Source organism: Ornithorhynchus anatinus, chromosome 14 (assembly GCF_004115215.2).
Source record: "Ornithorhynchus anatinus isolate Pmale09 chromosome 14, mOrnAna1.pri.v4, whole genome shotgun sequence".
NCBI classification, from domain to species: Eukaryota; Metazoa; Chordata; class Mammalia; order Monotremata; family Ornithorhynchidae; genus Ornithorhynchus; species Ornithorhynchus anatinus.
Window position 1 is genome coordinate 41119333 of NC_041741.1, and position 24432 is coordinate 41143764.

A 24432-nucleotide genomic window follows, 5' to 3' on the forward strand; every position below is an offset into this window, starting at 1 on the left:
GTTTTTACGAGATGTTCTTCCCCTTGACGCAGTTTATTGCCATTGTTCTCGTCTGTCCGTCTCCCCCGATTAGACCGTAAGCCCGTCAAACGGCAGGGACTGTCTCTATCTGTTGCCGACTTGTTCATCCCAAGCGCTTAGTACAGTGCTCTGCACATAGTAAGCGCTCAATAAATACTATTGAATGAATGAATGAATGAATGAACTACAGTTTCATTTTCATTCAATCGTATTTATTGAGCGCTTACTGTGTGCAGAGCACTGGACTAAGCGCTGTACGGTTTCCGGCACCTGCAAAGCTAGAAGTCTCTATGAGAAGCAGCGTGGCTCAGTGGAGAGAACCCGGGCTTGGGAGTCAGAGGTCATGGGTTCGAATCCCGGCTCTGCCACTTGGCAGCTGTGTGACTGTGGGCAAGTCACTTCACTTCTCTGGGCCTCAGTTACCTCATCTGTAAAATGGTATTAACTGTGAGCCTCATCTGGGACAATCTGATTACCCCGTATCTACCCCGGCGCTTAGAACAGTGCTCTGCACATAGTAAGCGCTTAACAAACACCAACATCATAGCCCTGCCACTTGTCAGCTGTGTGACTGTGGGCAAGTCACTTCACTTCTCTGTGCCTCAGTTACCTCATCTGTAAAATGGGGATTAACTGTGAGCCTCACCTGATGACCCTGTATCTACCCCAGCGCTTAGAACACAGTGCTCTGCCCATAGTAAGCGCTTAACAGATACCAACATTATTAAGTCTCTCTTGGCTATTGAGCCATAGAAAGACTACAACTCCCGGCATGCAATGCTCACCCTGCCGGATATACAGAAAGGGGGCGTGGCGAGGGGAGACCCCCAAAATTCCCACGTTGCATGCTGGGAATTGTAGTCCAGCAGGCCGCAGGCCCAAGGAGACGGGGAAGCCATTGAGGCAGCTTGGGTTTCATAAGCACCTTAGGGACTTTCCGGGTCCTCCGAGGCGATTGATCATCATAATGATGTTGGTATTGGTTAAGCGCTCACTATGTGCCGAGCGCTGTTCTAAGCGCTGGGGTGGATGAGAAGCCGCGTGGCTCAGCGGAAAGAGCACGGCCTTTGGAGTCAGAGGTCATGGGTTCGAATCCCTTGGGGCAAGTCACTTAACTTCTCTGTGCCTCAGTGACCTCATCTGTAAAATGGGGATGAAGACTGGGAGCCCCACGTGGGACAACCTGATTCCCCCGTGTCTACCCCAGCGCTTAGAACAGTGTTCGGCACATAGTAAGCGCTTAACAAATACCAACATTGTTCTACAGGGTCATCAGGTGGTCCCACGTGAGGCTCCCAGTCTTCATCCCCATTTTACAGATGAGGTCACTGAGGCACCGAGAAATTAAGTGACTTGCCCAAAGTCACACAGCTGACAGGTGGCGCAGCCGGGATTACAACCATGACCTTTGACTCCTAAGCCCATGCTCTTTCCATGGAGCCACGCTGCTTCTCATAATAATAACAATTCGTTCATTCAATAGTATTTATTGAGCGCTTAGTATGTGCAGAGCACTGTACTAAGCGCTTGGAATGGACGAGTCGGCAACAGATAGAGACAGACCCTGCCCTTTGACGGGCTTACAGTCTAACTGGGGGAGACGGGCAGACATGAACAATGGCAATAAATAGAGTCAAGAATGATGGTATTTGTTAGTGCTTACTATGTGCAAAGCACTGTTCGAAGCACTAGGTGGGATACAAGGTGATCAGGTTGGCCCACGTGGGGCTCACAGTCTTCATCCCCATTTTACAGATGAGGGAACTGAGGCCCAGAGAAGTGAAGTGATTCACCCAAAGTCACACAGCTGATGAGCGGCGGAGCCGGGATTAGAACCCGTGACCTCTGACTCCCAAGCCCGGGCTTCTTCCACTGAGCCACGCAGCTCCTCTACGATGCTCTGTCCCTTCTTTCCTCCCCATTCCCCCTTCCCCTCCCCACAGCGCTCGTGCATATTTGTATATTTTATTTATTATTCTATTAATGATGTGTCTATATCTATGAATCCGTTTATCTTGATGGTATTGACGCCTGACCCCTTGTTCTGTTTGCTATCTGTCTCCCCCAATTTAGGCCGTGAGCCCATCTTTGGGGAGGGACTGTCTCTATGTGTTGCCGAATTGTACTTTCCTAGCACTTAGTACAGTGTTCTGCACACAGTAGGCGCTCAATAAATACTATTGAATGAATGGCAGGGATCTTCTCTATCTGTTGCCAAATTGTAATAATGGTAATGGTATTTGTTAAGCATTTACTATGTGCCAAGCACTGTTCTAAGCACAGAGGTGGAGACAAGGCCATCAGGTTGTCCCAAGTGGCGCTCACAGTCTTCATCATGGCTCAGTGGAAAGAGCCCGGGCTTGGGCCTCAGAGGTCATGGGTTCTAATCCTAGCTCCGCCACTTGTCAGCTGTGTGACTTTGGGGGAGTCACTTCACTTCTCTGTACCTCAGTGACCTCATCTGTAAAATGGGGATGAAGACTGGGAGCCCCTCGTGGGACAACCTGATTCCCCCGTGTCTCCCCCAGCGCTTAGAACAGTGCTCGGCACATAGGAAGCGCTTAACAAATACCAACATTATTAGTCAGTCATTCCTTCGCTATTGAGCGCTTACTACGCCCAGAACCCTGGGAAGCAGCGTGGCGCAGCGGCAAGAGCGTAAGCGCTGGGGTAGATCCAGGGGAATCAGGTGGTCCCCCGTGAGGCTCACAGTCTTCATCCCCATTTTCCAGATGAGGTCACTGAGGCACAGGGAAGTGAAGTGACTTGCCCCCAGTCCCACAGGTGACAAGTGGCGGAGCCGGCAGCCGAACCCATGATCTCTGACTCCGAAGCCCAAGCTCTTTCCCCTGAGCCACGCGCTCGCTAACATGCTACTGAACGAAGCGACCGGCTCCAAGACCGACGGGGGGGGGGGGGCTGAGAGGGGATTCGAACTCAGGACCTCCGACTGTCCCCGTGCTGGGAGGGGGGCGGCGGGAAGGACTGGCAGGCGGGCCGGGCCAGCGCCTTCGGAGCCTGCCGGGGGGCGGGCCAATGGCCGGCGCCCACGGGCGGCCGGGCCCCGCCCCCGCGGCGCCGTCGGCCAATGGGAGGCCTTCCCGCCCCTCGGCCCCGCCCCCTCGCGTGACGTAGCGGGGTGAGGGGTGAAGGCGCGCCGACGTGGGGCGGGCCGGGCAAGGCCGGGCTCCGAGGAGCCGCCTCGCCTCGCCTCGCCCCGCCAGCCGCCTCCATGGCTGCGGAAGGCGCGCTGGGCGCCGTGCGGGCCGGCCGGCCCCAGGACATCGAGGACGTGCTCAGGGAATACAGCCAGCAGGTAACCCCCTCCACCCCCCACCCCGCATCTCTCTGGCCATGTGCCTCTCTGGGCAAGAGTGTCTCTGTGCATGGGTCTCTTGGGGCGTGGGTCTCTGTGCAAGCGTGTGTCTCTGTGCATGGGTCTCTTGGGGCGCGGGTCTCTGTGCAAGAGTGTCTCTGTGCAAGCGTGTCTCTGTGCATGGGTCTCTTGGGGCGTGGGTCTCTGTGCAAGGGTCTCTTGGGGCGCGGGTCTCTGTGCAAGTGTGTGTCTCGGTGCATGGGTTTCTTGGGGCGTGGGTCTCTGTGCATGCGTGTCTCTGTGCGTGTGTCTCTTGGGGCGTGTGTCTGTGCAAGAGTGTCTCTGTTTATGGGTCTCTTGGGGCGTGGGTCTCTGTGCATGGGTCTTTTTCTGCATGGGTCTCTTGGGGCGTGTGTCTCTGTGCGTGTGTCTTTCTCTGCATGGGTCTCTCTATGGGAGTGCGTATGCCTCTTTGGGCGTGTGTCTCTGTGCAAGAGTGTCTCTGTGCAAGTGTGTCTCTGTGCAAGGGTCTCTTGGGGCGTGGGTCTCTGTGCAAGTGTGTGTCTCTGTGCGTGGGTCTCTTGGGGCGTGGGTCTCTGTGCGTGGGTCTCTTGGGGCGTGGGTCTCTGTGCAAGAGTGTCTCTGTGCAAGCGTGTCGCTGTTTATGGGTCTCTTGGGGCGTGGGTCTCTGTGCAAGTGTGTCTCTGTGCATGTGTCTTTCTCTGCATGTGTCTCTTGGGGCGTGTGTCTCTGTGCATGTGTCTTTCTCTGCATGTGTCTCTCTGTGTGTGTCTCTGTGCATATGCCTCTTTGGGCGTGTGTCTCTGTGCAAGTGTATCTCTGTGCATGTGTCTCTTGAGGCGTGTGTCTCTGTGCAAGTGTGTCTCTGTGCATGGGTCTCTTGAGGCGTGTGTCTCTGTGCAAGTGTCTCTGTGCAAGTGTGTCTCTGTGCATGGGTCTCTTGGGGCGTGTGTCTCTGTGCATGGGTCTCTTTGGGCGTGTGTCTCTGTGCATGCGTGTCTCTGTGCATGCGTGTCTCTGTGCATGTGCCTCTTTGGGCGTGTATCTCTGTGCATGTGTGTCTCTGTGCATGTCTCTTTGGGCGTGTGTCTCTGTGCATACATGTCTCTGTGCGTGTGTCTTTCTCTGCATGTGTCTCTCTCCTCGTGTGTCTCTGTGCATGTGTCTCTTGGGGCGTGTGTCACTGTGCAAGTGTGTCTCTCGTCATGTCTCTCTTTACGTGTATCTCTGTGCAGGCGTCTCTTTGGGCGTGTGTCTCTGTGCATGTGTCTTTCTCTGCATGTGTCTCTGTGCATGTGTGTCTCTCGGTGCCTCTGGGTGTCTCTTTGCATGTGTCTCTGTGTGTGTGTGTGTGTGTGCGTGCGCGTCCGGGCGTGTGTCTCTCTGGGCATCTGTCTCTGTGCATGGGTCTCTCTGTGCGTGTGTCTCTGCGTGCGTGTCTCCCTGCATGGGCTCTCCCTACCTGAGTCTCTCTCTGCATGGGTCTCTCTGGATGTGGCTCTGGGTGTCTCTGTGCGTGTGTCTGTGTGTGCGCCTGGGCGTATATCTCCCTGTGAGCGTGTCTCCCTGTGCGTGTGTCTGTGTGTGGGTCTCTCTATATGGGTCTCTCTGCATGTGTCTCTGGGTGTCTCTGTGCATGTGTGTGCACGCACGTCTGGTCGTGTGTCTCTCTCTGTGCTTGGGTCTCTGTGTGTGTGTGTGTCTCCCTGCATGTCCTTCTCTGCATGTGTCTCTCTGAGTGTGTTTCTGGGTGTCTCTGTGCGTGTGTCTCTCGGTGTCTTTGGGTGTCTGTGTGCGTGCGTGTGTGTGTGCATCTGGGCGTGTATCTGTGCATGCGTGTCTTTCTGCATGGGTCTCTCTGGGTGCCTCTGTGCGTGTGTCTCTCTGCATGGGTCATTGTGTCCGTGTTTGTGCGTGCGCGTCTGGGCGTGTGTCTCTCTGCATGTGTGAGTGTGTGCAAGTGTCTGTGTGTATGTGTGTCTCTGGGTGTCTTTGTGTGTGTCTCTCTGTATGTGTCTATTGCTCCCACAAAGTGCACATTGCCCTCCTTGGCTCCTCCAGTCAGGGATGCAGAAGGCACTTTTTAACTTCCTCCTCGGGATCCAGAGCTTAGTACAGTGCCCGATGCTTAATGATAATAATAATGATAATATAATATTACTGTGTATATATCTGTAATTCCGTTTATTTTGATGCTATTGATGCCTGTCAACTTGCTTGCTTTTGTTGTCTGTAACGCGTCCCCGTTCCCCCCCTCACCCCGACTGTCAGCCCATCGTTGGGTAGGGATTGTCTCTATCGGTTGCCGAGTTGTACTTTCCAAGCGCTCACTACAGTGCTCCGCACACAGTAAGTGCTCAACAAATACGATTGAATGAATGAATAATAATGATGGTATTTGTTAAGCGCTTACTATCTGGCAAGCCCAGTTCTAAAAGCTGGGGGAGATGCAAGGTAATCAGATTGTCCAACGTGGGGCTCAGAGTCTTAATCCCCATTTTACAGATGAGGGAACTGAAGCACAGAGAAGTGAAGTGACTCACCTAAAGTCGCCCGGCAGACAAGAGGCGGAGCTGGGATTCGAACATGTCCGACTCCCAGCTCCATGCTCTTTCCACTGAGCCAAGCTGCGTCTCATTCTTAGTCCAGTGCCCAGCGCTTAGTACAATGTTTGGCACATAGTAGGTGCTTTACAAAAGCCTTGATGATGACCCATATCCCACCTCAACCACCTTGTAGACACCCTTTTCCTTCAACCTCCGGTATCTTTCCCTCTTGGCCTGCCAGTTCCATTCCCAGTGGCCGTCCTTTCCTTACTTTTTAACAGATTCATTGCAGTATGGATCTTTATTATGAAAAGAACACCCCAGTTTTCCCTTCTAGGGCTGCGTGCATTCTTATTTCCCAAGGCACTTGTTTTTGTTTTAAGAGATTCATGGCAATATGGATCTTTATTATGAAAAGAACACTCCTGTTTTCCTTTCTAGGGCTGCATGCATTCTTATTTCCCAAGTCATTTGTTTTTGTTTCTCCGGCCTGGAATTGTTTACTACTCCCGCTTCCCTTCTTCACCCACACGTTGACCTTGAGTTTTAATGCTTATGATCTTTATCCCCTATTCTTATCTCTGCTCATGAATGAAAAACCACTTTCATTTACATTCTGCACATCTTCCCAGTTGCTTCTTTGGCAGATGTCATTCCTTCATCTTCTGACCCCCTTTTGTGATATGTTGAGTGCAAACTGCCCTTTGGTAGAAAGTTATTTTGTCTTTAATTACGGTTATTGAGATGATCTTCTTTCAACTTGGTCGATTCGCAAATAAACAAGGGGTGAATCGAGAGTGAGAAATTTCCACTTTACTGTTTGGCACTTTTCGGAGGAGGGCTAAAATGCCCAAGAACTCAACCGTTACTTGGGATCCAATCACAGATAATAATTGTGGCCCTTATTAAAGCACTTACTATTCATTAATTCAATTGTAATTATTGAGCGCTTACTGTGAGCAAAGCACTGTACCAGACACTTGGGAGAGTACTATATGCCAAGCACTGTAATAAGTGCCTGGGCAGATTCAAGATGATCAGGTTGGGTGCATTTCCTGGCTCACGCGGGGCTCTCATTGTAAGGGGAGGAGAGAACAAGTACTTAATCCTGATTTTACAGACGATGAAGCTGAGGCACAGAGAAGTAAAATAACTTGCCCAAGGTCACAAAGCAGGCAAGTGGCAGAGCCAAGATTAGAACCCATGTCTTCTGACTCCTTGGCCTCTGCGCTTCCCAACTCTCCGTCCATCGCCCTTGTATCTCCTTCCCATCTTCTCCCCTGAACTCCCTCAGTTTGTCAGCTTCTCTCCAAAGCTTCTCCCGTTCAATTTGGCTTGCTCCCTCACCCCACTTTTGGCCACCACTTTGGGCTGTGACCCAGAGTTGATGTCAGGTTTCCAACAACCCGCTCTCTGCCAAATCCCATCACCTTTCCCCTGTTCTACCTCTCAGCCTTGAACTTAGGGGATGGTGCAGTTGACCATCCACTATTCCTCTTCAAACCTCTCAGCCTCGGCTTTTGTGACAGTGTCCTCTTGTGGTTTCTGTAGAAACATCTGGGTTGCTTTCTCATCTGAGGTCTCTCGTTGAATGTAGGACATTTCCCATTTTGGGGGTATTCTTAATTACTAGTACTGTAATAGATACCTAATTTTGACCATCACAGCCTAAGGGTCGAGTCAGTACAGTGTCTTGTTTTTCGTGAAAACAATACATCTCGTTTTTGAAGAAACAAAGTGTTGGTGCAGCCCTGGTAGGGGCTTGCCCTGAGCATCTATTTTCATGGGCTAAAACCTAAGATCTTTTTTGTGTGGTATTTGTTAAGCACTTACTGTGTGTCAGACCCTGTCGTAAGCTCTGTTTATCAGGTTGGACTCGGTCTCTGTCCCACATGGGACTCCCAGTCTAAATTAGAGGGAGGAGAAGTTAATTCCCATTTTTCAGACGAGATAACCGAGGCACAGAGAAGTCAGATGACTTGCCCTAGGTTGCACAGCAACCAGTCGGCAGAGCCAGGATTAAAACCCGTGGTCTTTCCATCAGGCCACGCCACTTCTCAGACGCAGGTTGATCTGTCTAGCCTTCCGTGGAGCCGAGCCCGCAGAAGAATCCATTGAATTTCCTTTTCCGCTGCCAGGAGCTGCCTCTCCTTGGGGTTTGAAGGGACCCTGCAGGGGGTTCGGGCCGGAATAAATCCGCAAAGGGCTTTCTGACTCACGAAGACTCGCTCAGCAGGAGGAAAGGTATGATCCTTTCTGGACAGCGGGGGGCTTGGCTTGTCCTGTGGTTCCTGCCCTTTCTCTGCCTCTCAGGGTGAGCCCAAAAGAGCCAGTAGTTTGCTTTGGTAGAGAAATTTTTAGTTCCGGGGAGGAGGATCATATTCCCAAAGTTTGGAATTTAATCTCAGACCCTGGACTCTTGATGTCTCGATATCCTCAGCTGCAGAATAGGGGAGAAAATTCCCATCTGCTCCAAAAGGATTATGTTTTGAAGAACTAATGAATGATCGCAGGGCCCTGGGGGAAGAATATGAACGAACACAAGTGCTTAATAATAGAAACTCATTTCTTTCCCACTCTCTTAAGCTGATATTCTGAATAGGAGGCAAGTCACCTTGCTGCCGCTTAGGAGCCGAAAGTGGCAACCAGGACTTCAGGAGCCGGAGCCGTGACTGAGTTGTGCGGTACCACAGAGACTGCACCGCTGATTGCTTTAGAAGCCAGCTGGCTTCATTCTTTGGCCTAGGGCGTGCTGCTGTCAAAAAAAAAAAAAGGACTGTTTCATTCAGCTAACTTGGAATGAGACGTTTGCCTATTTCTCTGCCCCTTGCTGTACGTAAATCCTGGTTGTAGGGGGAAAAACGGCCAATGCTAGGCTCATCCAGGCCTTCCTCCATCTTCTCCTTGGCAGGGCAGCGAATCATAGGGAGTCCGAAGAGGGAAGTATTGTTTTGGAAACCATCTCCATATTTTACCCCGGCTGAAGTTCTGGGCCCAGGGGCCATTTCTAATCCTGCTTCACAGTAGGTTGTGCTGGTGGAAGGTGCTATTGGATCAAACCTGAGGAGTTCAGATGAGAGCCTGAAGGAAAGAAAGGAAATGAACAGAGTTGGTCCTCCTCTGTACCGTCATCCGTAGACATTTATGGAATTCCCACCGGGGGCCCGATCCTGCCAGGCACACGGACGTTTAAGGAATTTGAGTTAAAAGGGTCTCACGGATGAACAGAGCTGGTGTAGTGAGTTTGAGGATCTGATTCAGATTCTCTTTCCCCATTAGATTATTTCATTGTGACTAACTCAATGACAAGTTCCTCTCTCTCTCTCTAGCAAGTGATGGTTCTAGGGAGGGACCTCCTTTTTTTTGAGAGTAATAATATTTAAGCGCGTACTAGGTGCCAAGCACTCTACGCAGCGTTGGGGTAGATACAGTATAGGCAGATTGGACACAGTCCCTGTCCCCCCAACCCCCATGGGGCTCACAGGTTCTCAATCAGTGGTATTTATTGAGCTCTTATTTTGTGCTGAGCACTGTACTAAGCGCTTGGAAAGTACAGTACAACAGTCTAGTGATACTGATATCGTTCTGATGATTATAATAATAATAATGTTGGTATTTGTTAAGCCCTTACTATGTGCCGAGCACTGTTCTAAGCGCTGGGGTAGACGCAGGGGAATCAGGTTGTCCCACGTGGGGCTCACAGTCTTAATCCCCACCTCAGCTGAGGTAACTGAGGCACAGAGAAGTTAAGTGACTTGCCCAAAGTCACACAGCTGACAAGTGGCCGAGCCGGGATTCAAACCCATGAACTCTGACTCCAAAGCCCGTGATCTTTCCACTGAGCCACGCTGCTTCTCTAGCCACGCTGCTTCTCTATAATGTTGGTATTTGTTAAGCGCTTACTATGTGCCAAGCACTGTTCTAATCGCTGGGGTAGATCCAGGGTAATCAGGTCGTCCCACGTGAGGCTCACAGTCTTAATCCCCATTTTACAGATGAGGTAACTGAGGCACAGAGAAGTTAAGTGACACCCACAGTCACACAGCTGACAAGTGGCAGAGCCGGAATTCGAACTCATGGCCTCGGACTCCCAAGCCCATACTCTTTCCATTGAGCCACGGTGGTGTTAAGCACTCTGCCAAGCACAGTTCGGAGCGCTGTGATTGGTCTGAATTGACCAGGTCAGGCACGGTCCCTGTTCCACAGGGGTTCACAGTCTAAGAATAGAATCGGAATAGAATACCTCATGCAGGGTCACCCTAGGCGAGGGTCAGTTTGGGAGAGGGGTCGTCGATACTTCTCCGGAGGTGAAGCGATGACTCCATTCTCTCAAACTTTCTCAGCTTCACTCTCTACTGACTCATCTAAAAGCAAGACAAAAGTCAACTTGGGCTCATCATCATCGTTAATGGTATTTATTGAGCGCCTGTTATGTGCAGAGCACTCTACTAAGCGTTTGGGAGAGGACAGTGCAACGAAGTTGGCAGGCAGGTTCCCTGCCCGCAGAGAGCTTCCGGTCTAGAGGGGAAGACGGACTTTAATTCACTTTAATCAATCAGTGGTATAATCAGTAACAATCAATCAATTGAGTGTAATGAGCGCTCACTATGTGCAGAGCACTGAACTAAGCGCTTGGGAGAGTTCCCAAATTATCACTGCAAAATATTGATTATGCAGAATATTTTTTCATAAGTTGTTTTCTTAACTTAGAAGGTGTCTTCACAGAAGGCTCCTATTTTGCTGTCCCTCTCTAAATACCAAGAACACTGCAATGGCAAATATGCTCATTCATTTCTAATGATTGAAGAATCAGTGTATTTCATATTATTTCAATGGAGAGCTGTTTCATTATTAGTGGCGATGATAATACAGTCTTAGAACAATTCAACTGGTTAGTGTCCCACAGTGCAACCTTTATTCCATCTTTAGCTGTGAACCATGACTACGTACTCACCTCATAGCTCCAAATCTATAATCTCAACGATCACTAGATCACCGAGGATAAGAATCACGTCTTCCGACTCTCTTCTGCTCTCCCCAGATCTGAGTGCAGTGCCCAGTAAACCCACAATTCTTACCATTGATTGATCGGATGATCTGTGGTCCCTAAGTCTAGTTCGCTCCTGGTATCTAGTCTCTTAGCCGAGACCTGACTTGACCCTTCTGTGAAATCTCTCTCAGGGTTGCCACTTCCCCTTCATTCCAAGTACCAACGGCATACATGACGTAGTGGATAGAACACGGGCCTGGGAGTCAAAAGGACCTGGGTTCTAATCTCAGCTCCTCCACCTGTCTGCTCTGTGACCTTGGGCAAGTCACTTCACTTGTCTGTGCTTCAGTTCCCTCATCTGTAAAATGGGGATTAAGACTGTGATTCCCCAAGTGGGACAGGGACTTTGTCCAACCTGATTAGCTTGATGTACCCCAGTACTTAGAACAGTGTTTGACACATAATAAGCGCTTAACAAACACCATCATCGTCATGTGGATCTTGATCATCTCACACCAAGATTTCTGTAACCACCCACTCCCAGGAATTCACACCCCCCAGATTCTTTTTGTTCCCGTTTTTCTTGCATGGCACTGCCAAGATCATCTACTGCCAAGATCATCACCCTTTCCCTCTCTCTTGTCAGTTCTCTTTGCCCTTCCAGTCACCTCTCAGATTGGACCATCTTCATCTGGGGACTTCAGTGCTCTCCACTGGCTGACTCTGCCCGACTTTTATGCCTTCATCTCCTGCTCCTGCCTGGCAGATCTTTTTTCCCGTGTGTGTCGATACTTATTGTTCATCCTCTGCCCTGACCACTCTACAGACCTGAGTTTGCCGGGCCCCTGCCCCTCCCCACCAACCCCCTAAATTGTGTCACCGGCATCTGAACTCAAAACACTCTTCTTCCAAGAAAGCTTCCTTGACTAATGCTGGAGATTTTTTTTTCACCGTCACACATAATCCCAACCTTTCTATGACACGCTGATAATATAGTGCACTCAGGAGAAAGCTGATTATTATTCTGTGATGGACTTGCTTAATAAATTGATCCCGGCTGACTTGGTGGGGGTGGGTGTTAGAATTACCGAACAGAATTAGGAATGACCTGTGCCCAAGAGATCCAAGCCCAGTTTTATTTAGCTCTCCAAACTCTTGGGTACCTAGACTAGGTTTAGGTTACCTAAACTACCTAAACCTAGGTAACTAAGTTACCTAGCCTAAACTAGGTTTGCATTTTAGCTGAGGTGCCTTTGTAATTTTTGTCTTGGTGATGAACCTGTGTTTATCTGCCCCACCTCCTCCTCAATCATCTCTCGGCTTTGAAAGCCAAGATCTTTTTTTACAAAAACATCAGGACATGTCACCTCCCTTTTCAAAAAACTCCAGTGGTTGCCCACAGCGTGGCTTGGCGACAAGAGCCCGGGCTTAGAAGTCAGAGGTAATGGGTTCTAATTCCGACTCTGCCGCTCGTCAGCTGTGTGACCTTGGACAACTCTGTGCCTCAGTTACCTCATCTGTAAAATGGGGATGAAGACTGGGAGCCCCACTTGGAACAACCTGATGACCTTGTATCTACCTCAGTGCTTAGAATAGTGCTTGGATCATGGTAAGCACTTAACAAGTACCAACAATATTGCTATCATATCCAACAAAAACTCCTCACAGTTGGTTTTAAAGCACTCTATCACCTTTCCCCCTTCTACCTCAACTCGCTTCTCCTGCAACCCAGCCTGCACTGCTCTTGTAGTGCTAACCGTACTGTACCTCGCTCTCACCTGTCTCGCTGCCGACCTCTAGCCCATGTCCTGCCTCTGGCCTGCAACGCCCTCCCTCCTCAAATCAGACAGACAGTTACTCTCTCCCCCCTTCAAAGCCTTACTCAAGACACATCTCCTCCTAGAGACCTTCCCAGACTAAACCCCACTTATCCTCATCTCCCACTCCCTTCTGGGTCACCCTGACTTGCTCCCTTTGCTCTTTCCCTCTCCCAGCCCTCAGCACTCATGTATATATCTGTAATTTTATTTATTTGTATTGATATCTGTGTCGGTCCCCCCAACCCCTGTCTAGAATGTAAGCTCATTGTGGGCAGGGAATGTCACTGTTTATTGTTGTGTTGTACTTTCCCAAGCACTTAGTACAGAACTCTGCACACAGTAAGCACTCAATAAATATGAATGAATGAAAGCGGAGGTTTATGAAACAAAATTACTATAGATTTGTAAACCTCTTGAAACAGTGCCTGTGGGCACTCAGTGAATATTTGTTGATGGAGAATATAATGAAAAGTCTCAAAGGAGAGAAAAGGAGGGCTAGATTTACAATTAAGCACCAGGATTTAAGACAGTTCTTGGTGAGGCTTCCCACAGATGACTCTGGGTTAGAGGCTCAGACTTGAAGTCTCTTTTCTGCCATTTACCTTTGGAAGGAGATATCCGTTTAATAACTGCTCACCAACACACCTAGGCGGGTTATCTTGAATCTGCCCCATACTTAGTTCAGCGCTTGGCACATAGAAAGTGCTTAATACGTACCATCATTATGATTATCGAGGTTATAAATTATGTAAGTGTCAGTCACATTGATTTGTGGGGCTGAGCATTAGCATTTAATATATGTGCAACAAGATGCTGTTATAGAACTGATGAAAAAGATGCCTGAGATGATACCTCCTTCATTCACTTTAGAAATACCTTAATTTTTGTCAGCTCTGTAGACTCTGCATTTTTCATTTGTTTTTCTTTAAATTACAGCGCATTTCTTTCCACAAGATTAGTCCTTTTTACTTGCCATGTTTCTCTTTTAGTCTACTAGTTCCTTGAGGGCAGAGACCAAGCAGTGCGGCCTAACAGAGCATGGGCCTGGTAGTCTGAAGGACCTTTGTTCTAATTCCAGTTCTGCCACTTGTCTGCAGTGTGACCTTGGGCAAGTCACTTAACTCTTCTAGTCCTCGGTTCCCTCATCTGTAAAAAAAGGAATTAAGACTGTGAGCTCCCTGTGGGGCAGGGACTGTGTCCAACCTGATTGGCTGGTATCTACCCCAGAGATTAGAACACACCCGGCACTCTGTAACACCCAGATAACACTTATTGCAGGGCTTGGCACACTTGGTGGGCCTCAGTAAATTTTTCATCCGATCTACTTTAAAGACTCAGAATCTTAAAAAAAAGGAAAGTTAAAGTTTTCACAATGGCAATGTGGTTTGTTTTTTTAAAAGATGGTAACTGAATTTAAATTCTATATCTTAAGTAACACACAGTTTCCATTTCCCCCCTCCATTTTCCCATCAGCATAGGGCTACTTTCAAGTTTGAACCCTCAGATGAAGAGAAGAGAAAGGTAAGTCTGTCTCCAATCCCTTCTCCCCACTTAAACTCCTAGATTGTAAGCCCCTCGAGGAACAGGGACTATGTAAAATTCCCATTTGTATTCTCTCCCCGCACTGATTGCAGTAAGTGCTTAATAAATGCCAGTATTATCATCATAGTCATTATCATCAGTGGTATTTAGTGAGTGTTTACTGTGTGCAGAGCATTGTGCAAAACTTTTGGGAGAGTACAATACAACAGATTTGGGAGACTGGTTCCCTGTCCACAAGGAGTTTATATAATCTAATATAAACTATATAATATAATAGGGAAGCAGCGTGGCTCAGTGGAAAGAGCCTGGGCTTCGGAGTCAGAGGTCATGAGTTCGACTCCTGGCTCTGCCACTTGTCAGCTGTGTGACTTTGGGCAAGTCACTTAACTTCTCTATGCCTCAGTTACCTCATCTGTAAAATGGGGATTAACTGTGAGCCTCACGTGGGACAACCTGATTACCCTGTATCTCCCCCAGCTCTTAGAACAGTGCTCTGCACATAGCGCTTAACAAATACCAACATTATTATCTAGTACTATTGATACTATTCATTGCTCATTATGTGGCTCTGTGTGTACTTTCCACAGAAAGCCTGCCAAAGATGGCAGCTGGCTTCTGGTATCTACCTTTCTGTGCTTGTCTGGTTTTTACTGAAACATTCCCGAAAAGCTGGTAAAATAAATTTAAATTAGGAGGATGTAATCCGTCTTCCAGTGAGTATTTGTTGAAAGGTGAATAGTAAGCCTACAAGATAAAAAGTAACATTGTCTGCTCATTTGGGATTAGAGTTCTGACTGCTTTTTCCCTTTAAATAATGATAGTTTTTGCTTTGTCTAGTTATTTTTCTTGCGTCTGCTGCTGTTCCTCAAAATTAAAATATTGTTGATATAGGTGCAGACTGCATTTTGGAATAACTAGTATAGTTTTCCAAATTGTATTCCTAGAATTAGCATATCTCACCCCTGCTGATAATCACATAAATATGAAAATGTCAAACCCAATGGAACGGAAGGACTCCAACCCACCAAAAAAAGGAGAAATGAATGAGATGGGATTACAGGAAATTGTTCTTTTACAGTTTCTGAGGTGAAAGAGGAAACAAGCAAATTTGAGCATGTCTTTTTGTTTGCTTTTTTTAAAAAAAACAAAACATGAAATCGGCCAGAATGTTAACCATTAGTAATGTCCATGAGGAAGTAGTCAGGGCACCAAAGATAGGAATTGTTGTAAACTCTTAACCCCGAGACTGCATACAGCTTCTTTAGGTTTCATTTCTCCGTGGGGAGAAGCTGTAAAATCCAATGCTATTGTTGAAGGCAGGGACTGTTTTGAACTGATGGCATAGTAAATGAATTAGAACAAGATTTTTTCCCCTTTTATGTATTTCTGATCCAGTAGAGTATCTGTTGGCAAGGAATTATTAATATAAACTGCACTTGAACCCGGTGATGAAGCTTAACATTTCAAGACGATCGTCTCTTTCGGCTCTATATTTTACCATAAATTCTTTAAGGCCAGATAGTAGAACTGATTTGATTACTGAGTAGCATTGTATAGGTTTCATCTCCACCAAAGTTATAATACAAACAAGCATTATCATTACTACACAAGCACTGGCAGTTAGTCATCGTAATTGTCAGTATTTGAAACTATCTGTAAATTGTTCTGTTTCTTTTGATTTTGAAATCTCAGCTTTCCACCACAAATCTAGAGAAGTTGAAATGAATGTATAGTTGCAGTTCCTTCAGGGCTAACTTTTTAACCAACTTGGAGTTAGAGGAACTTTAAAATAATGTTGCTTTGTCTGTTCTAGTCTTCTGTAATTCCCTCTCTCTCTCTCTCCCCCATTTCTCCCTTTCTACCCCTCCCTCTCTCTCCCCTTTTGCTCTTTCTCTCCCCCTTTCACAAGCTCTCCCCCTTTCACACACTCTTCCCCTTTCATACTCTCCCCCACTTTCATGCACTCTATCCCCCCTTTTGTGCTCTCTCTCTCTCTCCCCCTTTTGCTCTGTCTCACCTTTTGCTCTGTCTCCCCTTTTCTCTCTCTCCCCCTTCTCTCTCTCCCCCTTCTCTCTCTCCCCCTTCTCTCTCACCCCCTTCTCTCTCTCCCCCTTCTCTCTCACCCCTTCTCTCTCTGCTCCTCTCTCCCCTTTCTCTCTCCCTTCTCTCGCTCTCCCCTTCTCTCTCTGTCTCTCTCCCCCTTCCCCCTCTCTCTTCCTCTTCTCTCTTCCCTTTCTCTCTTCCTTCTCTCCCCTTCTCTCACTGTCCCCTTCTCTCTCTCTCCCTTTCCCCCTTCTCTCTCTCCCCCTTTCCTCTCTCTCCCCATTTCCTCTCTCATCCCCTTCTCCCCCTTTCTCTTCCCCCTTTCTCTCTCTTCCCTTTTTCTTTCCTCTTCTCTCTCTTTCTGTCTCTCTGTCTCTTCCCCTTCTCTGTCCCTGTCTCCTATTCCTCCCTCATTCTCCCCCCTTCTCTATCCCCCTCTTCCCACCCCACTGGCAGTAGCTCCGTGGAAACAACACCTCCACTCCCTGCAGACTCTTTCTCCCTAAAGCCCTGACATCACAACCTTCTTTTGGTAAACATCGTAACGTCTCGGTAGAGATTTAGACGTCAGTCCATTAAAATGCAGTTTAAACTGCAAACCTCTGTTCTATTTTGTTCTAAATTGTTAGTGCAAAATCGAATAGTCTTTAAGTGTTATATAGTCATATCAGTTAAAGAGTATATCTGAAAGCCTGAAATTGTGGGAGTGGTACTTGTTCCTTTAAACCATGATTCTTGCGTGCCTATGCAGACATAATTTGCACTGGAGGAAAGAGTATTACAAATTCCATATGTGGTCCATGTTTGCACATTGAAATAAACTCAAATCAGTGTGTTCGAATGCATGATCTTTTCTAATGACTGTGTGTTTGTTTCCTCTACTCTAATTGAAGGTGTATGTTGTTGGCTCAGTCACATTTTACATATTGTCACCTGTGATTTCTGGAGTAAGTGATCCCAGTGCTTCTACAACCTCCCTGGCATGACAGACAGGCCCTTCTAGGAGGGACTTTAGCAGTGATTTCCAGGCAGCTGTTCCTAACCCTAAATAAGATGCAAAGAAAAATATTTCGATAAGAAGTGAACAAAAAAGATATGGAGAAATAAAGCTGAAATGGAAATGGAAGTGATTGCAGTGTAGATGTTTAAAAGTGAAACAAACACCTGGTATAAGCATGCTAAGGAGCCTGGTCTTCAAGAAGTAACATGAAAAGGGGCCTGGGAGTAGGATGATCAGGTATATTTGAGCAGTCAGCTAGGATTTGGCCGATATTGGGCCGCTGGCTATTTGTTTGCTCGACTGTCTACCGAGAAGACCTCAGGGCTAGTGGGTTTAGCCTGGAGGCTGAAAGGGCAGCGACCAAAACCATGATTTACCTATAGAGTTACCCAAGCTCTCTGTGATCTTTCCCTGCTCCTTAGCCCCAGGCTTGGACCTGACTGCCCCTCTCTACTTGAACTTACTCATTCTCTTCTCCTTGCTGGGCCAGGGCAGTCTGCCCGCTCTTCTGGTCCTACCCAAGTCTGGCCCTGGCTCAAAAGCTTTAGCTCGGTTTGGCTCTTTGAATGGTTGGCCAGTACGTATTCCCCAGTACTGAGCCTGCTTTCATGCATGCACAAAGAATCACCTGTGTGTGTGCTCATCCACGTGCACTCACTGAGTCTACAAGTTCCAGCAACTCTCTTGGGTGAAGGAGCACTTCAACATTTCGGCCAAAGGGTTGGGTAGCCTAGGTTGGTCACCCCCTTCCCCAACAACCTCTACCCTTTCCCAATCTTCCTCCACTATGTTACTGCTGGCAACAGGAGACTGGTTTTGATTGTGAGCTCCTCGAGGGAAGGGCTGGGTCTTCTGCAGTACTGGATGGCCCCACGCTTCCAGCTCAGTGCTACAAAGATACTGCTAACGATGGTAATGAAGGAGCCGACTTAGTTCAGGCTGCATAGTCCAAGGCCCAGCTACACCTTTCCCAATTTGGTCTAGGAAGATAGGTGAGTGACTGGCTAGGAGACATTGGGGAAGGGAAGAAATGGGAGTTGCCGGTGAGAGGTGGGTAGGGGATTGAGAGGGTGGTATGCCAGTGTGCCATTGTGGATGAGCAGGAGAGTCTAACTGGCAGATAGGGGAGCTACAGATAGGCTTAGATTTGATCAAGCAATCGTAATAATAATAATGATGGTATTTGTTAAGCGCTTACTATGTGCCAAGCACTCTTCTAATGGTTGGAGTAGGTACAAGGTAATCGGGTTGTCCCGTGTGGGGCTCACAGTCGTAATCCCCATTTTACAGATGAGGTAACTGAGGCACAGAGAAGGTAAGTGATTTGCCCAAGGTCACACAGCAGACAAGCGGCGGAGCCGGGATTAGAACCCACAACCTCTGATTCCCAAGCCCGTGCTCTTGACACTAGGCCATTTAATTATTTGGTTGGGTATCCCTTAAGCACTTTGTTGCCCCAGACCCCCAATACTTATGTAAGGATTATACTCTGTTTCCCTTATCCTTAATCTATTTTAATGCCTGTCTCCCCTTACAGAGTGTAAGCTCCTTGTGGGTAGGGATCCCACCTACCAACTCTATTATATTTTCTCATATGCTTAGCACAGAGCTCCGCACTCAAGAAATACCACTGATTAATTGAGCCTTGCCTGGTAACGGGAAGGCTCATATAAGTTTTAGTAGCCGGTTGGTTTTCAGAAACCGGCCTGTAAATTTTATAGGATCGAATAGGCCATTTTGAAGATCTGCCCCTGGACCCCCTCCTGCCCACCTTTATAGGCTTGCCATCCGAAGTTCTGTCCGGTGGCCTGGTGTCGTGATGATTTTCCCCCTCCCCACCCCAGGTAGATAGTCTTTCCCCAGATTTGGAGCCATCTTTCCAAGGAGTGGGTGGAACACTCCCAGTCGAGGTCTAGAAAAAACAGTCTGACTTGCTTTAGTAAGCCCAGGTGCCGATATACAAATGTTGGGGATCCAGTTCCGTGGCACCTGTGATTGTTTGCATTGAATGTGCCCTCATTAGGAGGTACCGTACATTCAGACGCAGATGTCGGTATTGTTCTTCCCTTTTGTGCCACGCTGAAAAGAACAAGCGTATCCCAGAGCTGGCGTGTCAGACCCAAGTCCTGTAGATGGGTGGCTTCCGGGATTACATCTCCATTTGCCGGCTGCACTTTTTAAAAAGTGGCAAATGACTAATCAATCCTTCTTTGCCTGATTGTTAGCACCCGAACACATAAGTATTAAATAGAATGAAAGGAAATAAAGTTGGCAAATAGATTTTCCCTGATCTGTTCCTGCAGATATAAAGTCAGTTGTGAGTGAGGGGCTTCCATGGGAGTGAAGACGTCGCCTCAAGAATAGGTGGAAGGGAATAGGCAAGAAAAGGAAAGAGTAAGAGAGAGAGAGAGGTGAAACAGGCCCACAAACACTACCCCCCACATGCACGCACACGAGATCTCTCATTCTCCCTCTGACAAACAGATGATTTTTCCCTCCGAAAATGAAGCCAGCAGCAAGAGCAGGAGAGAGCCAGGGGAAGATTGCTCTTCCCCAACATTTGCCGAGCAACCCGGCTCCAGGCTCCCAAAGCCAGGACAGGATGGGACACATTAGCTGTCTTCTTCCTTCCTGGCTGGGGCAGTATCCTGTGGGCCATGTTAGATCCCCAGAGGGATCTGTCTTTGAAGCTCTTGGATTTTGAATTCGATGTGCCTGTGTTCAGATGCTTTTGGGAAGAAGGCACTCTGGTCTGTGGGAAAGATGGTGAGACTGGGATGAGGAGGTCTGTGTTGTATCCAGCCTCTGTTACTGACCTGCTGCATGTCCTTGTGCGAGTTATTTAAGCTCACTGGGTCTCGGGAATTCCCCATCTATAAATTCAAATTAACGGTAAGTTGGGGGTAGCCCTCCCCAACTGTTAGGGCTGTTGAAAGGACCATTGAGATGATTGTGAAAGCGCTGGAAAAATGACATGCCCTATAAAAACTCTAGTGAAGTGGCATTCATTTTGATTTCTTAGATTAGGCAGTCAGTTGTATTTATTGAGGGATTACTGTGTGCCAAGCACTGTACTAAGCGCTTGGGAGAGTACGCTCTAACGGAATAACAAAGTTGGTAGCCACCCTCCCTGCTCAAAATGAGCGTACAGTCCAGAGCGGGAGATGGACATGAAATAAATATATTTCAGATATGTACAGAAGTGCGGTGGAGCTGAAGGGGGGATGAATAAAGGGAGCAAATCAGGGAGATGCAGAAGGGAGTGGGAGAAGGGGAAATGAGGGCTTAGTCTGGAAAGGCCTCTTGGGAGAGATGTGCCTTCAAATAAGGCTTTGAAGGTGGGCAGAGTAATTGTCTGTTAGGTGTCAGTCAGTCATATTTGTTGAGTGCTTACTGCAGTCATATTTGTTGAGTGCCTATACATTCCCTGCCCACAGCGAGCTTACAGTCTAGAGGGGGAGATATATTAATATAAATAAAATGACAGATATGTCATAAGTGCCGTGGTGCTGGGAGGGGGGATGAATAAAGGGAGCAAGTCAGGGTGGTGCAGAAGGGAGCTGGAGAAACCCAGATATCCTTGCTCCCAGGGAAGGTGGTCCAGGCCGGCGGCAGGTCTTGGGTGAGAGGTGGGCAGTAAGATAAACGATTCTCGCAAGAGTCCTTGTCTTTACCCATTTGAGTAAATAAGGGGCTTAAGACAAGGGCATCAATGTACTTTCCAAGCACTTAGTACAATGCTCTGCACACAGTAAGCGCTCAATAAATGCGATTGAATGAATCATTTCTTATTTTTGAGACCCAGAATTACCTTCTGAATTGAGGCCAGTGCTTTAATCCCGTGTGTACGTAGCGAGTGGCTGCATAAGTCGGGGAGTTAGTGATTAAACTTCCTTTACTACATTTCAATTCCCCACATTTCTTTCAGTTCCCCTAGCAGACCCACAGTTTTCTTTGCCTCATCTGCACGTGTTCATTCCGACAGCAATAAACTCTAGTGGTTTTATGACTATTATTTTAGGGGTGGGATGGGGTGAGGTAACAGGAAATGAACAGAATGAGAAGATTCCATTTCAGACCCCAAGGGAAAATGCAGAAATAGAGTAAGCCTACGGGCCACTCAGGGAGAGGTTTGGGAATAACCAAAGAAATGTTTGTTACAAAACCCTTTTACTCTCATTAGAGTTTCTTCATGAGAAACTTTGAAGCCCCAGATAACCCTAAAATCTGAATTAAATTGCTTCGATTAGTTCTTCATGGCAGTGTACGTTATTGTAAGAGGTGATGTGGTTGCCATAGTATTTAAGCTGAAGTCATCATCCTTATTTTTATCTCCACTTTAGGAACTTCTAAAACTTTCTTTAGGAACTCTAGAATTGCTGAAATTTTAGTAGGTCTGAGTCTGTTTTCTTTTCCTGATGATCATAATTGGATCTCAAAGTGTTTAGTACAGTGCTGTAGACCCAGTAAGCACTCAGTAAATACCATGGATTGATTGGATCTATCGCAACTCCCTTCTTTTGTCGCTCAGGTGTTCTGGTGACTGTGAGACTGTGAAAATGTGGGCACTTCGGTACGATGAAAAAGGTTAAGGGTGGAGATATTGAGTGCATTTTAACTGCTAGTAGTATATTCCTCAGCCCTATTTTGCTCTATTTCTGTGTACAGAATGCACAGTAGCAATATTTTTTTGTGTGTCAATCACCTTTTGAGAATGTCCATATTTGCGGCTGGACATTCTAGTGCTGCCCCCTCCTTCAAATCTAATTCCTCCTTTGAGAGCACCTCCTTTTTTAGAGTTTGAAAAGAAGGAACACTATATTCCATTTGGCTGATACTTTGGGTACTGTGGTCGGTGAATGGATTTGTTCAAAGTCTCTAGGAGGCTGTGCACCCCATAAATCTAGCACCCTAGAGCGTGTGTCTATAAATCAGGTGACCGCAACCTATGGCTCAGAGCCACGTCTAGCTCTTAGAAGCAAATTCAGCTTTCAAGCCAGGGCAAGGAAGAGACGAGGCATTTAAAATCCCAGCCTGGGGTCTCGGTCAGATGGTGGAGGTGGCCCTCACCAAACACCTCACAGGACGCGGTGCCGCTGCTGTGCACGCCACCACCGCCGGAATCCTCCAGACAGCAGCGGGAGATGAAGTGGAGCAGCTGGGATCGGTCTGCCCATCGCTGCTGGAGGTGGCTAAAGCAGGTTAGGGTGTGGGGTGGGTGAGTAGTGGTGGCTGCTCCTGGTCAACACCCGGGATTTGCCTCCAGGGGTGAGTGCCAACCCCCAGGAGTCCACCGACCCAGTCCCTCCACCTTGGGAGCCCACGTCTCTCAGATCACCCATCCTCTGCCTTTCAGGTAGGGGAATGTTCACCGCAGTGCTGTCCAAACACCAAGTTCCTGCCCCTTCACAAAATGGAATCTCCACCACCGTAGAGACGGCTGGGCACTCAGACTTGGAAGGGGAAGAGGGAGGCAGGGAGTTGCGAGCAGGAGGAGAGCCAGATTGAAGATGTTGGCAGCCCTGGTAAGCCCTTCCCCCATGCCCGCATCCAAGACAGATTTATTTCTGGTTGCAGGGCAGGGAGGGAGGCTGTCTTGCCTTGAGCTCAGGAGAGTGGGACCCAGCCCGTCCATGTGGGGCTGAGGGGCCCCCCATCTTCTGCCACTGGGTCTGGGCAGCAGGGAGCAGGCCTGCACTACTTCTGCACGTTCCCCAGCTGGTGGGTACTGCCCACTGGCAGCTTTGAGTGAGGAGAGAGGAAGGGAGGAGAGAAGAAAGAAGGAAAGAGGAGAAGGAAGAGACCAGCCTCTGTCGATATTGGCCAGTCACACCATCCTGCCTTTCTTCCCTTTTTCTCTCCCGCCCCACTTCTGCTGGCAGTAATACCTCTTTGCTATTCAACAGTCACGTGGCACAGTAACAACACATTGTACCACGTGGGGTGTGAGGTAATGATGGCCCCTGTCATGTGGGGGCCCCATCAAATTGCATAGCCCTGAACCCCACCGGAAGGGAGTTTAACCCATTCCAGCCACCACTAAGTAGGTGTTGTACAAGTGGGAGAGGAATGAATTTGAAACCATTCAATACATGACGGTATAAGCTACCTTAATGTGCCATTAAATTGTATGATTAACTCTTAGAGCACCAGCTGCTCAAATATTCCATTTTGTTCATCTCTCTGAATAAAAAACATTGCCAGTGCACTGTTCTAAGTGAAATTAGGGATCTTAGATCATAAATGATTAATGCATTTCCTACCTGTCCAATACCCAAAGTCTATTCAATATGGCAGAGTCTAGTCTAAAGACTAAGAGTTGTTGATCTGGCTTGGTTGACTCCTATATTGTGGATAGGATAATGAAGTAAATCTTTGTATTTTAGTGAGTATTTGATTAACACTCATTTTCCTAATAATGTGGGGAAGACTAAGTGTAAAAAGAGATTGCAGCTGCAAGGATAATGGCCTAACCAATGAAAATTGCTTGGTGGCAGTATTTTAAAGAAATGTTCTCTGAGGTGATTTCTCTGCTTCCCTCAATGTTTTGCTTAGGATTTCTATGCATCTTTCAGTGTTTGCCGATTAGTTTGTAAAACTGAAGCTCATCCTCCCAATTCATTATTCCTTATTGCTATTAATAATAAGCTATCAGTGCAATAATTTGGGAAAACTATCAGAGGAACAGCAACAGTAACCATATTTTTTTTCTCTCCCCCTAAAACTGTAAGGTCTTTGTGGGCAGGGAATGTCTTTAGGAATTCTGTTGTATTGTACTCTCCCAAATGCTTAGTACAGTGCTTTGTACACAGTAAGCACTCAATACCATTGACTGATTGATTGATTGATTGATTAATTGAATGTGCAGGGAGCAGACACAACCTTGCCTTTGCTTTTAATCCTAAATCTACTCAACCAGTATTAAAGCTGGGAATAAGCATTCCTTTGTAACATCTCTGAGAACTTGTCCTTTACATTTTCTGAAGAAATCTGCCAGATATCTGGGGGATATTTGTTTCTCAGAGGAAGTGAATACTGGCCAACATAAACTTTGCAACTTAAGTGCATTTATTATTTAGAACTTGAAGATTTATAGGGAGAAGTCCTGCCTTTTCCACACAATAGCCCTGTTT

General features: G+C 47.5%; 1 protein-coding gene across 2 annotated transcripts in view; it reads left to right on the plus strand.

The window, feature by feature from the left end:
- The first annotated feature begins 3222 nt into the window (after positions 1–3222).
- Positions 3223–24432, plus strand: part of RIC8B (RIC8 guanine nucleotide exchange factor B) — a 71348-nt gene continuing 50138 nt past the window's right edge. Inside the window, exons 1-2 of one of the 2 annotated variants that reach the window (XM_029078858.1) lie at positions 3223–3337; positions 14188–14235. In XM_029078858.1, coding sequence (XP_028934691.1) covers positions 3254–3337; positions 14188–14235 — 132 coding nt within the window. In that variant the 5' untranslated portion in view covers positions 3223–3253. The remainder of the gene's footprint in view (positions 3338–14187; positions 14236–24432) is intronic. The other variant, XM_029078859.1, reaches the window with a different exon arrangement.